This window comes from Nyctibius grandis, chromosome 6 (assembly GCF_013368605.1).
Source record: "Nyctibius grandis isolate bNycGra1 chromosome 6, bNycGra1.pri, whole genome shotgun sequence".
In the NCBI taxonomy this organism is placed as follows: domain Eukaryota; kingdom Metazoa; phylum Chordata; class Aves; order Nyctibiiformes; family Nyctibiidae; genus Nyctibius; species Nyctibius grandis.
The window spans coordinates 80,664,863-80,680,889 of record NC_090663.1 but is presented as its reverse complement, the minus strand read 5'-3'; the positions used below and the strand labels follow the sequence as shown (position 1 = coordinate 80,680,889).

The 16,027-nt window shown below is 43.0% G+C and overlaps 2 protein-coding genes across 2 annotated transcripts; one reads left to right on the top strand and one right to left on the bottom strand.

Annotated features, from left to right (window-relative positions):
- Nucleotides 1–494: 494 nt before the first annotated feature.
- Nucleotides 495–7,020, bottom strand: LOC137664788 (uncharacterized). The gene is made up of 5 exons (XM_068403263.1): nt 6,932–7,020; nt 4,933–5,088; nt 2,828–2,956; nt 2,583–2,720; nt 495–2,345 (listed from the first exon to the last, which is right to left on the bottom strand). Exons 1-5 carry the CDS (start codon nt 6,932–6,934, stop codon nt 2,256–2,258), a joined length of 516 nt encoding a protein of 171 aa, XP_068259364.1. The 5' UTR covers nt 6,935–7,020; the 3' UTR covers nt 495–2,255.
- A 228-nt stretch (nt 7,021–7,248) lies between these two features.
- Nucleotides 7,249–12,056, top strand: BBS12 (Bardet-Biedl syndrome 12). The gene is made up of 2 exons (XM_068404048.1): nt 7,249–7,382; nt 9,902–12,056. Exon 2 carries the CDS (start codon nt 9,918–9,920, stop codon nt 12,054–12,056), a length of 2,139 nt encoding a protein of 712 aa, XP_068260149.1. The 5' UTR covers nt 7,249–7,382; nt 9,902–9,917.
- Nucleotides 12,057–16,027: the final 3,971 nt, after the last annotated feature.

The following is a 16,027-nucleotide window of genomic DNA, read 5'->3' as shown; positions in this document are numbered from 1 at the left end:
CTAATTCAGCCACTGCTCAACATTCCAGCCTTGAGATTAATGGGTAAGCCAGAAATAGCATTTCATCATTGTAGTGTATATGGTAGGTATGATTGTGTGTCTTTTTCCTACCTTCAGAAGTCAGGTAATGGGATTAGAACAGGAAGAGAGAAGTGGCATGCATCATAGGTAAACAACAGTCATCAGTCTCTTCCTGTGGCAGCATTAAAAGAAGTACAGTCACTCTTAATAGGCTCTGGGATTCCCCATAATCAACTAGAACTTCAAATTTCCCTTTCTGAATATAAGTGGTTAGTACTAGAAACTTTTAATCAGCATAGTGGAAGAGGGAGAGGAATTATGTGATAGACTACTGCACCTAAGAATTTCTCTCTTAGAAAGAAAAGATAAACGAAAGTGAAAATGTAGTTGGTGAACCATTTAACACTTCAAAATTATTTTTGAAAATTTAGTTTTTGTAGTAAGCACACCAAGTTATAGAGCACACAAAGTCCTTAACTTGCAAAACAGTTTTATTTCACACTTATACAAAGTTAATAGACATCTTAAAATGCTTACAGTACTATAGGTTACATCTACTGCCACTGAGTATGTTAATAATGGACTTCACAGGTCTCTTGAGTTTTCCAGGGTCCTACACAATCCCTGCTCTCCCACAGGTTTAAGCCTACTTCTGTACAGATTAGAGAGGGTCTATTTAGAGTTGTTCAGAGTACAAAGCTGGGAGGACTGGGGTGGAATGTGCCAGGTCTGCATTTGCAGGCTGAGAAGAAGATAGGTAAATGAACACTTCCCCTTTCCTCTCCTGAAATTAATTCTGCCCCTGCGGGGCCCTTACAGCTCATGAGGGCTGCGGCAGCTGTTGTGAGGAGCTAACCCAGGAGCTGGCTCTTCCTTTCTTCTACAAACTGTGTTAGTGCTGTCTAGCAGCAGAAGCTGTCTGAAGAAAAGAGGGATCTTAAGAGATACTGGTGAACTTTCCCTCCTCTTCCCATTGAACCCTTCTGGCATTTTGCTACCTACTTGCCACTTCACTGTAAGCAGTAACACACTCTCCTTCAGGTGCCCTATTAGAGGGAGATGTGATTTAGGATTATACCATTTCCCTGCAGTTTTGAAGCTGATTGTCTAATTAGGACCCAAGGATAAACCCTCTTGCAGAACCACATAATTGGATGTCATGTTGTGTGCCACTGCTCTGTCACCATAATACAGAAGGAAATGTGGCTCTCCAGTAAGTCCTAGATTGACAGTATATGCGAGAAATATTCAAGAAAATTAAGGTACTCCTAAAAAAAAACAACCCAAACCTGTGATGTCTGAAATGAATTTGGACTGCATGCATCTAAATAGATTCAGTGTTCCACAGATGTCCAAGGTGAGCTATTTTTTCACTTCAGATGCAAGTCCTCCTTGCAACTTGACTGTAAACAGCCAAAGACAAAATTGACCTTGGTACACCATAGAACTAAACTTCTTAGGTACCTAAAAACCTGTCATAACAGCAGCTCTGTAATGGCTTGGGAGTAAGAACAATGGCACAAGACGTTGACTGGTTGTACAATAATCGTTGATAATCCAAGCAGGTTACATTCAAGTAAACTAGGTTTCACATGATCAGATAAACAGAATAACATCTACCAGTGGCACGCAGCTCCAAATGAAGAACCAAATCTGGTTATCTACATTTGCTTCCCATGAGGTCCAACAACAACTTGTCATGGGAAAACAGTGTTTCATACAGAAATAAAGACAGATAGGCAATTGGTTTTGGAGTCTTTCATGGAAATAAACAAAAGGAGACAAATACCAAAAGATAACCTGAAAGCCTTAAAAGGAATAAAAATACTGTGATTGTACTTTCATTCTGTAGCCTTAGGAAACTCAAAAGTGGCCTTTCCCAGCAGCAGTGGGAATCTTCACATCTCAAGTGAAATGTCTTTTAGTTAAATAGTTGAAACACAGCGTTCTTTATCCAAAATGACAATTGGTGAAATTGTCGAGGGCAGGGGGAAGGGACCCTGCCTTGCAGGTTCCGTTCATCCTTCCTTTTCACTTCTGCAATATCATTTTAACAGTTCTGGGTACTGAAGCCCCCCTTCCCCAATTAACTTTGCTGAAAAAGAAGAATGAATCAAAAATCTGACCTTTCAGACTTTCTCTATATGGCAGAAAATATGCAGGTGACACAAGCCCAGTTTTTAAGTCTTTTCCAGGTTATTTTTTGGAGCAGCTGTATTGCAAGGCAACAAATATCAGTATAAGCTAGTTTTCTTCATGATTCTCAAAAATTCTTGCTCACTTACTTCTCCATCTCCATCTCGATCAGCTTCATCAATCATTTCCTACAAAACATATTATACGTTTGGTCAGGCACTGGACTCTAAACACAAGATCTTCCATTCATTAAAACAACAACAAAGCAGAAGCACTTCATGTGAAAACGTAACTGTGTATTTGATTGTTCTTTGTATTTCTGACCTCTCAGCCCTTTTTGTATAGGCATAAATTTCCACCCAATCCTTCGGAGCTACAGGATTGGTCTGTGCCTGTTAGAAAAGCTCTGGCAAATCAGAATTTACCTGAAGTTCTTCATCTGTTAAATTTTCTCCCAGCTCCTTGGCAACCCTTTTCAAGTTTTTGAATGAAATTTTTCCTGTTCCATCATCATCAAATAATCTGAAAGCCTTCAAGATTTCCTCTTTTGAATCCTTTTCACTCTAAACCAAGAGTAAACCATACATTAATTAGAAAACACCTGCCACAGAGTTATTCTTTTTCAGTATTTTTTAATGCTGTCACGAGAATCTCTGTTAAGAATTCCTACCATTTTTTGCGTCATCATAGCCAAAAAGTCTTCAAAGTCAATGGTGCCACTTCCTTCTTTGTCAATATCTGCTATCATTTTCTTAATTTCTTCCTTCTTTGGCTCAAAGCCTAAAGCACGCATCGCAACCTGCACCAAAAAGCAATTGTTAGGAGGCCAACAGAATTATAGTGTTGACAGCTGCACTAAAGCTTAAGTTCCTCATCCAAAACTGTAATAATAACTCACTGCAATGAAAACATCTTGGTATCTGTTACCAGCTTGTTTCATCTATCCAAACAGTAACAGCGTAAGTTTGACATTAAGACTCAGACATATTCTCTCTTTAGATCCATGTGGAACATGGATATATTTCTGAAATGAAGAGAAACTTTGTGTCTGAATTAGGTAAAGGTTCCAATCTACATCATTCCTAAAGGGACTGCATTATCAAAATGGGACTTCAAGGGAGGCTGGAGACCAGGGATGTGACCTTGCTCCATTTGAAACTGAGAACAGGATACCCATTGATTTTGATGGGTGCGGAGTTGCATGCGGTTAACTTACACAATGCAGGACACAGAGATAGAAGAAATTCATATGTGTACCTCTTGGCACTTCTGGCTAGGTGGTGGGGAGGGGTGAGTGGGAGGGGTGGGAACTGGCAATACTCCCTAAGTGTCTCAGCGTCAGCAAAGCAAAGGCTGACTGCTGTGCTAGCTGAGGAAAAGCAAAGCAAACCTTCTGAGCCTTACAGAGCACAAGCAAAGTATTACTGCAAAACCAGTCGTGTAGATTGTTGTACAAATGCTTCATATTAACATCATTTAAAACCAGGCTCTGGCATTTCACCAGCCTAGAACAGTGACTTTGCTACTTGGGTGTTTATTAGTAACTTCACAATCCTGGTGTGTCAGATGATTACAGCGTATTTAATTCAGAGACTGAGGTTTCAAGAACGTGTAACTAGAGGAAGATTTGAACTGTGAACAATTGTTCTTCCTCTATGTTCTAACGGAAATTAATAGTTAATATTAGGCAGAAATTTTCTCACTAAACACACTTCTACTGGAAAGTGCCAACTCACCAGGAACTTAACATTTAACTGAAGTGTCTTTTCTGACCAGTTTCTTGTCCTATCGCAACTGCAAATGTTCCATTTTGTCTTTCTGAGGGGAACACTTTCTATTTTAAAATATCCATTATTTTGAATTAAATTTGAAAAAGAAAAACATCGCATTAAATGGTTGATGCTAAAATGTTTCAGTCCATTTTAAGAACTATATTTTACTATGTATCATCTCTGCTCTCCTTAACTAAGCATAAGTACTTCCAAATAAATGCTGAGATAAGCCATAAGGCTTAGGTAACTCATGCTTCTAGGTTACATACGCAGAAATTGAGGCAGAGTGTGTGTATGTGAGAAATCAAGGTTAAGGAGATAATTAAGATAAAAGGTTCACACTTAAAAAAAGATCAGACACATAAAAGCATAAGGAGAGAACTGAGAATAATCTTCCCCTTTGTACTACTGTGTGTATGCATGTGCACACGTGCAGACACGCACTACCCGAATTGCTACTGAACTCAGATCTGTTTTGTTCTTTTTTAAATTAAAATCCAAAATTTAAATTAAACCAAAACCCAAAAATTAAAAATTAAATTTTTAAATTAAAAAAGGTAATTTTTGGATTACATATATGAAAATATGATTGTGTCTTTCCTGAATGTGTGCAAAATCTGTGTTTAGTTCTGAGATGAAAAAAAATTTTATATTCTGACATTCATCCCAGAAAGAAGGATCTTAGCCAGTCATGAAAACTGAAATGTGTACTGTGTGTACCTAAACAGAGGAACTGTTCACTTCCTCTAATCCTCAGATATTCAAAGCCATCTGACCTACTATCCATGCATTAGAGAAGCCTGCCTGAAGTATTACATACAGAGCTTTCTCAAGTTAACCATGTAGTACACCCCAAATTCAGTCATGACAGCAAGCCATTGCTGCTGTTCATACTCCAAAACTATTTTAAAATAGGGCTGGACAAACAGAAAAAGCAGCTACAATTTTGAGACCAAAGAAAAATCTTTTCTTATTTCCATCCAAGAAAAAAAAGTGTGAAAACCTTCAGTTCTTTTATGTCGATGCTTCCAGATCCATCAGTATCAAACAAATCAAAAGCTTCTCTGATCTCCTGCTTTTGCTCTTCCGTAAGTTCAGGTTTCAAGCCACTTTTCTTCCGCTGGACTGTACTTAAGCCAGGTTTCCTATAGTTGGATGCCTTCAGAAAGCAAAGGAGAGAAAAGATAAGAAATAGCCCACTCTGGGGAAAATTCTAAACACAACTGAATTTAATAACAACAGTGAAGCTGTAGGAGAAGTGAGAGACATCCTTTGATGCAAGTGGTAGACAGTAGGTCTCTATGCTCATTTTCTTCAGTTATTCTAGAAAGAAAACAAGCTGAAGACTTTGTTACTGGGGAATAAGCATTTGGGCTTCATGTTTTTCTGTTTTAAACAGAAAGATCATCCATTAAAGGAGTAATGCCAGAAAAACAGGCGGGCAGTCTGAAAATGAACACTCCGCTGACGTGAGCTGAGTCCCTCTGCACCTCCTGCCTGTTGCTTTGATGTGTCAGGAGCGGTTTCACCTGGAAAACACAAGTAAATCATCCTGACAGCTAAAAAGGCTGGTTGTATAGGGTCTTGACTGTAAGTGGGACTCAGATTCAGCCAGTCCTCAAAGTCAGCACTGAAATGGGATGTCTGAGAGCACCTGCTCTGTTGGAGCAGTTTAAAGGGAGCTGTGCAGCTTTAGCCTGCCTGGCCACCAGCTAGCTGTGGTGCTAGGTAACAACATGCTGGGGTAGCAGTGAGATCAACACAGCTGTCCCATAAGGAGAACTAATCTGCTTGTGCTGAGCTGGTGCATTATTATCCAAGACACTTCTGAGACCTTTCCTGCTTCTGGTGTAAGCTAGTGAGGTACAGAGCGTTTCCCAGCCACCACCTGCCTATTGAGCAGGAAAGATGTTTTCCTCGAGCATGCATTTTCTTCTAGATCAGCAGCAGACAGATTTTAGTCCCTCAGTCTTGAATCTGCACAGATTCACGGAAGGAAGGGCGGTCCCTCCCACCTCTGACTTCAACTGGTTGGATTTATAAAACAAATACCAAGAAAGGAATTTGTTTTCTAGGTACTGCTGAGCAATCTCTTACCTCTGCTGAATTGTCACCGTTTTTTGGCTGGGATCTCTCTTTTGAATACCCAATGTGTAACACAGAAGATTCTATTTTGTTGTATTTGGAAATGAAATTTAATTTTTTAACATGATTTTTCCTTCCCAGGTTGGATTGCAAACCAATTTGTCTGGCACACAGCTCTGACTTTTCCCTGCTATTAACATAGGCATCAGATTTTTACTACTTATATTTTTGCTCTGGGAGAAACCTATATGAGACCTTTTCCTGACTACAAAGAAAAAAATGCTAACACTGCCTGAACCTTTTTTCTTGCGTCCTGTGTACACGCCTACAAGTCAAGTGAAAACGCTGATGATCCTGAGGAGCAGCGTGTGCGTTGCTTCCTGTGCCATTTATTTCCAAACTGATTTGGGCAAATCCATTTCAGGTCTCATCTTCTCCTCCCCTGGCTGATGCCATTTACACGTGCCACACGCTACAGGGGACCGAATGAAGCGGAGGAGGTCGGTAAGCTGTGCTGAGATCAACCAGCCGGATCTTCCTCCCTGGCATTCCCACGCCCTGAGAGCAGGTGACATATTTTGTGATTTTTGGTGTTTTATCACGGGTGTTTTTCATAGTGCCAAGGTTGGGGGGGGGGGGGGTGTGGTGGTGTCTCCTTGCCCTTTTTGGCCGGGATGTTGACTTCCGCGTTGTGCGAGCAAACCAAGCAGCAGAGACGGCCTTGGCAGGCCGCGCGGTCCCTAAGCCAGCTCCCCAGAGCCCTTCGAGCCCAGCGGCTGCCCGCCCCGGAGGCTTTCCCAGGGCCCCGGAGGCCCCCGCCGATCCCCGGCCTCGGGCACAGGCGGGAGCTTGCACCAGCCGTTCCGCGGGAGGCGGCGAGGGGAAGGGGGGCCCGCGGCGAGGGGAGGGACGCTCACCATCTGGCCGTGGCCGCAGGGACGCCGCTCCGGGTGAGCCCGCTCGGCCCCGCCGCTCCTACCTGCCCGGCCCGCCTCGGGGAGCCGAGCGCACCCGCCGCCGCGCGCAGCCAGCACGGGCCGTCCAATGAGCGAGCCGGACGTACTAGAGAGCCCGCCCCTCTCCCTAGCCCGGGCCAATGGCACCCGGCGGGCTCGTGATGTCAGCGAGAGCGCGGGGGCCGCTCCGCCCTCTGGGTGTACAAACAGGCGGCGGTGTCCTGGCAACGGCGCGTGCGGCGACGGTTGGTGGCGCGCGGCGGGGCCGTTGCCCCCCGCCCCTCACGTCGGCCCCCCCTCACGTCGGCCCCCCTCAGCTCGGCCCTCTCACGGCGGTCCCCCTCAGCTCGGCCCGCCTCAGGTCGGCCCCCCTCAGCCCAGCCGCGGGGAGCGGAGGAAGATAGCCGAATCGGTGAGAAACCAGTACCGGCCGGCGAGAGGCCCGGGCCGGCCTTCCAGCCCGGAGGAAGTGGCCGGGCCGCCACCAGGCCTGAGGGGGCAGCTGCGCGGCGCCTGCTGAGCGGCCTGGGCTCCTGCCGCGGTGCCCTCGGCCTCCCCGCTGTGTGCTGCCCGCTTTCTGCTTCCAGGCTGCGAGGGACGCGGGGCTGGTTCGCCATGGGTGTTTGGGTTCGGCTGCACTAATCTAGGAAGCTCTTTTCCTACATTAGTGATAACAGTGCTCGCTCTTAGGTAGACCAGGCAAGTCGTGACAGTTACCCGAACACTTGGTGGTTTAGTTGCAAGCAGAGCATTTTCTACCTGTTTCTCATCACTGTGCGCCAGTGCTGGCCAAAGAGAATCTCTGCACATGCATGCAAGACTTTCTTTTGCCAATGTTGCATAGAAATACTTTAATTTGGAAAACCAATCTAAAATTTTAAGTAAGTAAAATTTTAAATTAGTTTAGTCTCCATGGTTGAGGTGCTGTAAGACAAAGTGAGTTATTTGTTCTTTCTATCAAAACAAGAGCGTGTTGAGAAGTGACCATTACTGGTTGACAACTGCTTGAATTCAGAAAGTGATCTGAACCCAAAAAAATGAAACAAAACCCCCAAAAAACCAACCCTCCCCCTTCCCCAAAATTACTGTTTTAGTAAATCCTTGAGAGAAATCAGATAGAACGAGTTTTTGGGGGAGTGGGGGAAATGTTTCATATTGGATTCCATGATCCACTGATTATTATTTAATCACTTCAATTTATTTGTTTGTTTGTTTCAAAACAAACTACCTGTGATATCAACCTAAGGATCCCAGTTAAGAAAAAGGAGGCTTTTTTACTGTTACTACTGGAAGTACTGATATGGATAGATAGCATGGCTAGGCCATTATCACAGGGGAGTGCCACAAAAATTTCTAGAAAAACCCTTGAGGAGGTTGGATAGAGGTTTTCAGATACACACTCCCAGTGCAGTTTTAAAGTCAAAAGTACTTGTTTATCTAAAAGTCCTTTTCTTAAATTGTTGATTATGGATAGCTATAGACAAAAATAATTTCTTGGTTAATGATTCTTTTGGTACTTCAAGATGTACTGAAGGCTGAGGGAGCAGGGTCTCTTTAGCTTGGAGAAGAGGAGACTGAGGGGTGACCTCATTAATGTTTATAAATATGTAAAGGACAAGTGTCATGAGGATGGAGCCAGGCTCTTCTCAGTGACATCCCTTGACAGGACAAGGGGCAATGGGTGCAAGCTGGAACACAGGAGGTTCCGCATAAATATGAGGAAAAACTTCTTTACAGTGAGGGTGACTGAACACTGGAACAGGTTGTGGAGTCTCCTTCTCTGGAGACATTCAAAACCCGCCTGGACGCGTTCCTGTGTGATATGGTCTAGGGAATCCTGCTCCAGCAGGGGGATTGGACTAGATGATCTTTCGAGGTCCCTTCCAATCCCTAACATTCTGTGATTCTGTGATTCTGTATTTAGTAATTGAAGGGAAATTCTGTTGTTAATTTGTGCTAGACTAGAACTTTAGGTCTGTCAGTATATAAAGATTATTTCTGGCTGCCTACTTTGCTTTTTAAATTCACACTTTGTCTTCATCTGAGTTAATATTCAGATGGACTTCCATTGACTGGGGCAGAAGAAGAGTTTTTTTTGGATTTGGAATAGCTATGCAAAGGGACCTTTATGGAGATAAAATAGATTATTTGAACCTGAGCATAAAAGGTGTATGGTAAGGCTTCTTAATGCTTGGAGTGTATACTTTTTCATTTAAAAAAGAAAAAGAGGAAGCTTTAGTTTAATCCATGTGGTCTGCCACAGGAGTGTGGTTTGGAAGGGATTTCGAGGGAAAGAAGACTTAATTTTGGCATGTTAAAACTGAGTAGTAGAGCAAAACTTTGAAGTCTTGGCAGTTTGCTTTTTGAGGTGTAAAGAAGCAGCATTCCTTTTCATGCGCATTTAATGAAGTGTTGATGTATGCTAAATGGAATAAGTAGAATTGGAATAAAATAAGTTTTAAAATAAGTTTCATTATGTTTTTCCAGATTTGAAGGTTAAAGTTAGTGACATAACTGTTGGTACCAAGATGGATCTGCACAGAGCACTTTGGTTTTGCACATAATTGTCTGTTCTGCTCTAGGGAACTTTTTCTTTGAGGAAGGCAAATAACTGAAATTCCAGATAGCCAGTCGGGAGAGAAATGGTAGTTGTATAGAATCTCTGCTGCTTCATGTCCAAGAAACCACTGGAATTAACAGCACTGTACTATCTGCCAGCAAGAACACATTCCATGGTATTTTAGCAATCCACCATTTCAGCAACTGTGTACATCTATATCTCATAATAATAGCACAGGATGAAGAACTGTTTTATACAGAGAGCCTCACAGGAGAGCTGTGTTCAATGTTAGACTGTTAATTTAATTTTTTGGTGCTAGATGCTCTGGAGTGCTGTGAGGATGGGGCAATAAGTTTGTGTTCTGTTCACAGATGCTGCCTGCTGCCCATGGCTTTCAGGGATGTGAATGCAAGACGACATATTGGACTTCAGCAACTCTCATCCTTAGCATTTGCTGGAAGATCATTATTGGGCCCAGTGAAATCATGTAAATTCATTGTGGATGAAAGCACCAACCAAAGCACATTGATTTGTTCTGCTGTTAGACTGATTGAAAGTTTAGATTTAACTAGTGCTGCCGGACAGCTTCTTAATGAAACCATTCAGGCACAAAACAAGGAGTTTAAGACTGGGATGAGTACCCTGTTGTTTCTCGTTGGTGCATGGAGCAATGCTGTGCTGGAGTGCGTCCAGCAGAATGTTCCTGTTTCAGCAATAGTATCTGTGATGTCTGAGGGGTTGAACTCTTGCTGTGAGAGAGTCCAGTGTCTTCAAATATCAATACATGATGTAAATAAAGAGCTGTGTTCTAGCAGTGTTAGACCAAATGCTTTTAAAGGCAAAACTTGCCAAATCGGATGTGAGAGTCTTCTAAATCCTCAGATTTTCCTGTATTTTCAGAAAGATATTTCTGCACCCGAAGAAGTAATTCCAAGAAATTCTTGTTCCCATCAAGGCGATTGTAATTTTAACAAGTGTCTGGTTCCACCTTTGGCCAGCTTTGGTTCAATAGCGTCTCTTGTCAAACCAGCAGGTGACAAAAGTACATCTGTGATTTCTGGAAGTGGTGTTACTACATCCAGCTGTAACAAACGAAAGTTAACCCATAGCAGATACTTCAGCCCCCTAGGAAAAAGCCATTTTTCAAGTCAGCAAGGTAATTTTCAGGGATACCTTTCAGGACAACCAGCAGATCCATGTGGGTGGTACGGTTTAGGACACGTGGCAATGGCTCTGAGCCATGGAAATCAGACTAGCATGAAACTGCTACAAAGCATTGTTGCATATCAACAAGAGAGAGCAGAATGCAGTGGCTCTTCCCAGTTTAATGTTGCAGAAATTGTGACGTGCTGTTTCCTGGGCCTGCCTGAAAGCTATTCTTGTGTCTCCCCAGGCTTTGTCACGTTAGTATCACCAGAACAAGCCACAGTTATCAAATACTTTGAAGACAAACCCCTTCGGATTCTGCTAATGGATGGTGACCTAACCGAACAATATCGTCACTTAGGTTTTAATAGACCCTCTAATGTAAGGACCATATTGCAGTATCCTAGCCTACAGGAAGGCAGAGCAGGAGACTTATGGCTAAGCAGTATGTTAGATATTCTGATAAGCTTTGAAGTAAACTTGGTTTTGGTCAAAGGAAATGTGTGCGAAAACTTAATGGAAAGATGCATAGCAAACAGTATATTGGTAATTGGTTCTGTGACTCGGGATGTGCTGTGTGCCTTTGGGGAGGTCACCAGCGCCCAGCCAGTGACATACCTTACCCAGCTGAATGCTGCTTGTGTCGGGAGCGGGGCCCAGGTGGAGCTGTGGAAGGCCTGCGATGGGCGTGCGATGGATCTGGGGGAGCTTGTGCCAGTCTGGATAAAAGTGCGAGGAATTCCCCTGCTCACGGCCGTGCTTACCACTACTGTATCTTCAAAGATGCAGCTCATTGAAGACCAGTTCTGGACTTTAGTGTATCGACTCCATCATGCTTTAAATGACAAGAAGGTTTTTCTTGGTGGTGGTGCAGTGGAGCTCTTGTGCCTTAGTCACATTCAGATGCTGGCAGAACAGCCTTTACAGGCAGCAAATAAAAACGCTGTGAAAGAGTTTCACAATCCTTGGCTGGCAGCATCTGTGACAGAGTGTAAATCAGTTGTGCTCCAAGCATTAGCAAGCGGCTGGAAGCAGTATCTCTCTGTGGTTATGTGTAACACTGCACAAGCTGCATCGGAGTTGGAAGCGTGTACCTCGATTGATCATCACCTCAAAAAAGCAGCTGAGTGTGGCTCTCCCTCAGCATATATATTGAAAGAGTTTAGAAGAGGTGATCTGCTCAGGGGTTGTGCTGGTCCCTTTGCTGATCACGGAGAAGGTTTAAAGGTTTATGATAATGTAACAGCCAAGACAGAGGCATGGCGGAGGGCTCTAGACTTGGTGCTACTAGTGCTTCAAACAGATGCTGAGATTATCACAGGTCCTGAAAGGAATCAGTTATTGAACTCGCACATGTCAAGTGAATTTATGTTCTTATAGGACTTGCTGGCTTTATTTAAAAGTCCATGAGTCAGTGGAAGAAGTCCAGGTGCAACTGACATTTCTCCATAGTTTATAAAGCAAATATTTAGATGTGATTATGACTTCAGAGTGTAACAGCGGACATCAGAATGTGAGACAGTCACAAGGTAGATAAAATTTCCCATTTCTAGAAACAGGGGTTAAATAACAAACAAAAATTGCTTGCGGGCTTACCTCTAACCCCAGCCGTGCGTTTCTGACTGATGATACTGTCTGTATGGATAGCTTCATCCAGTCCAACTGACTTCTCTGATCTCATTTAGCAGAGCAGATGTGCAGTTCTTTTTTTCATTACAATGAAGAGCACTGGGCAGGTGGGTACATGTTGAGTCTAGTTGGAGAAAGGTTCGATACCTTGGATATGCTTATGTTTTGAACATGCACTGTCTGTATAAGGTATTTGGACTTGTGTTCTGTAAATTCTTGCTTAATGTCTTTTGTTGTCTTGTAAAGAAGGGTAGGGATTTCTTGTGTGACATTGGCATACTTGTGTTAAATGAAAGAATATATAACATAATTAATTTTTAATTAATATCTTGCTCTTAGTTTCTGTACATTGCAAAGGTAAGAGTTAAACTTGAAATAGTTTGAGCATTACATTTTATGCTAAGAGATTGTATTAGTATATTCTACCTCTGTATATTTATATGGGCCATATATCTCCTATTTTCAAATATATACCCTCTGGAATGTCGCTCGTTTTCACATCAGTTCAGGCTGAATCCTCCCTTTTGGTATTATAGAATGGATGTATCTCTACACAAAGTTGTCTTTTATGTCACGAGTTGGATTTTTAGATTATTTCCTTTGAGCTCTTTCAGTTATCCTTGCAGAGAGGAAAATGTTGTTGCGTGTTTTAGCTGTTGGCTAAACTGAAAACAAATCTATCGTGATGATTGAGGCAAAGGCATTTTTATTATGTTTTAGCACTTAAAATTTGAAAACAGAGCCACAGAGAACTGGCACTTTGTTGCAAAAAAAGAGGTGTGTAACTATGGAGATATTTTTTCTGAAACTGGAATTCTGAATCACACTTAAAGTGAAATGGAAAAAGAATGGAAATGGTGATACTAAAGGGATTCTTGCTTTTAGGAACTTTCTCATTAAAATGCTAATGACTGGCTGTACTCGGGTTAAGCACTTACTCGTGATTGCTGGTGCTGGTGGCAGACAGTCCTGTGGCAAAAGCTAAGAATTAGGGAGGGCTAAAGAGTGTTTTCTGAGTTGTGATTCAGTGGAAAGGCAGACAGAAAGCAAGTGGTTATTTTACTGTTAAAACCTTTGCTGCTACTTATTTACTATTTTAAGTGGATGTTTTTTCTTCTGGACTTATTTTCCTTGCGGTATCTCCCCACTGCAGAAGGCAGCTCGGAGAAGAGCCATCAACTGCCTCAAACTCCTGTGACCACTGGCAGTCCCCCACTTGACTTGTCCTGAGCCTCAGCACAATTCTCTGCCTCTGTTCCCTGACCGAGTTGCTCTTTCCTCCTGGGAAGGCCCTTCCCCTCTACCTGTGCATTTCACAGTGCCTAATTCCAGAGGGCTTGAGTTAATGAAAAGGAAAGACAGTTCCTACAATGTCTCCCCTGTGGTGCCAACTTTTTGGCATGATACCCCATCATAATTACAGAATCACAGAATCACAGAATGTTAGGGATTGGAAGGGACCTCGAAAGATCATCTAGTCCAATCCCCCTGCCGGAGCAGGATTCCCTAGACCATATCACACAGGAACGCGTCCAGGCGGGTTTTGAATGTCTCCAGAGAAGGAGACTCCACAACCTCTCTGGGCAGCCTGTTCCAGTGTTCGGTCACCCTCACCGTAAAGAAGTTTTTACTCATATTTATGCGGAACCTCCTGTGTTCCAGCTTGCACCCGTTGCCCCTTGTCCTGTCAAGGGATGTCACTGAGAAGAGCCTGGCTCCATCCTCATGACACTTGTCCTTTACATATTTATAAACATTAATGAGGTCACCCCTCAGTCTCCTCTTCTCTAAGCTAAAGAGACCCAGCTCCCTCAGCCTCTCCTCAGAAGGGAGATGTTCCACCCCCTTAATCATCTTCGTGGCTCTGCGCTGGACTCTCTCTAGCCGTTCCCTGTCCTTCTTGAACTGAGGGGCCCAGAACTGGACACAATATTCCAGATGCGGCCTCACCAGGGCAGAGTAGAGAGGGAGGAGAACCCCTCTTGACCTGCTAACCACACCCCTTCTAATACACCCCAGGATGCCATTGGCCTTCTTGGCCACAGGGGCACATTGCTGGCTCATGGTCATCCTGTTGTCCACTAGGACCCCCAGGTCCCTTTCCCCTACGCTGCTCTCCAACAGGTCTGCCCCCAACTTGTACTGGTACATGGGGTTGTTCTTGCCCAGATGCAGGACTCTACACTTGCCCTTGTTATATTTCATTAAATTTCTCCCCGCCCAACTCTCCAGCCTGTCCAGGTCTCTCTGAATGGCTGCGCAGCCTTCCGGTGTGTCAGCCACTCCTCCCAGTTTTGTGTCATCAGCGAACTTGCTGACAGCGCACTCTAATCCCTCATCCAAGTCATTAATGAATATATTGAATAGAACTGGTCCCAGTACCAACCCTCGCGGGACTCCGCTAGACACAGACCTCCAACTGGACTCTGTCCCATTGACCACCGCTCTCTGGCTTCTTTCCTTCAGCCAGTTCACAATCCACCTCACTACCCGATCATCCAGACCACACTTCCTCAGTTTAGCTGCGAGGATGCTGTGGGAGACCGTGTCAAACGCTTTACTGAAATCAAGATAGACCACATCCACAGCTTTACCATCATCTATCCACCGGGTTATGTCCTCATAAAAGGCTATCAAGTTTGTCTATAATTGTCAGTAGGTATATAATTGTCAGTAGGCTATAATTGTCAGTAGGTATTTAACAGTATCTGATATTTTCTACCCCCCTTGTGTTCTCCAGATTTTTTTGGCTTCCTTTGATGTCTGCATCCCCATAACACATAATGCCATAACCTACACTGCATTCTGCTAAAAACAGCCCTTTTTAGACTTGCTTACAGCTTATGGGTCTCCATAGCTGGGAGTTCCTCAGAGATGTGGGGTAGGCTACTGAGGTTCTAAATTAATCTTAAGCACGAGATGAAATTCGGATCTTTAGAAACAGCATTTGAGTGTTGAACTGACCAGAAGCCCTAACTTCATTTTTATGAAGAGTCCATCTAAATGCATTTTATCCTGGAGCTTTCTTCTCCGCTAATATATATATTGTATCAAATTATATACTCAGATCTTTCATAGAGCTGTTTACCCAAGTGGTTCACGCTAGGTGAATAATTGATATATTCAGTATATAAGGAAAAGAAAGACACAGATAATGAAATTCATCCTCAAATGTGTTTTAGATACATATAGGTGTATGTGTGTGCATATTAAAGTAGTGCTATACAGTATATTTGCAAAGGTTTCATTCAGAGTTCTCATGGCTGAATTGCATATTTTTATTTTTATATTTGTATTCTACTCGCACGCAACTGGAAGGTGCTTAAGGAGGTTAAGGGAGCATATGATTAGCAGTTGCCTTTTACAAATATGAGAGAAAAACTCTTCTGTGTGTAGAAAGCTATGCTCGTAGTATTTAGCCATCTCTGACCTGAAACTGTAAATATTTTCAGTTTCTAATAAACTCCAGAATTCAGTGGTTTTTGCCAAATTTCATCGGTAGTATAGGGGTTTATAATTTTAATTTGAAACAGTAGTTCCTAGGAGCATAGGGATCTAGTTACATTAAAGTTTTCATCATCCTGCAGTTAAATTTTCATTATTAATCGGTTGGCAATTGATGTTTAACTGCTTGGCCACGCTCTTGGTGTACTAAGACATGAGAGAGAAAGAGTTTTGTAGATCAAAAGAGGCAAAAGGAGCTAGTGGCTGTTAGGTGAGAA

Excerpts from the sequence above, each read along its gene's own strand:
- LOC137664788 (XM_068403263.1), bottom strand. Across the intron at positions 2,957-4,932 it reads TCGACATAAAAGAACTGAAG|GTTGCGATGCGTGCTTTAGG; the intron begins GTTTTCACACTT and ends TTTTTGGTGCAG. Across the intron at positions 2,346-2,582 it reads TAACAGATGAAGAACTTCAG|GAAATGATTGATGAAGCTGA; the intron begins GTAAATTCTGAT and ends TATGTTTTGTAG.
- BBS12 (XM_068404048.1), top strand. The coding sequence starts at position 9,918 with ATGGCTTTCAGGGATGTGAATGCAAGACGACATATTGGACTTCAGCAA.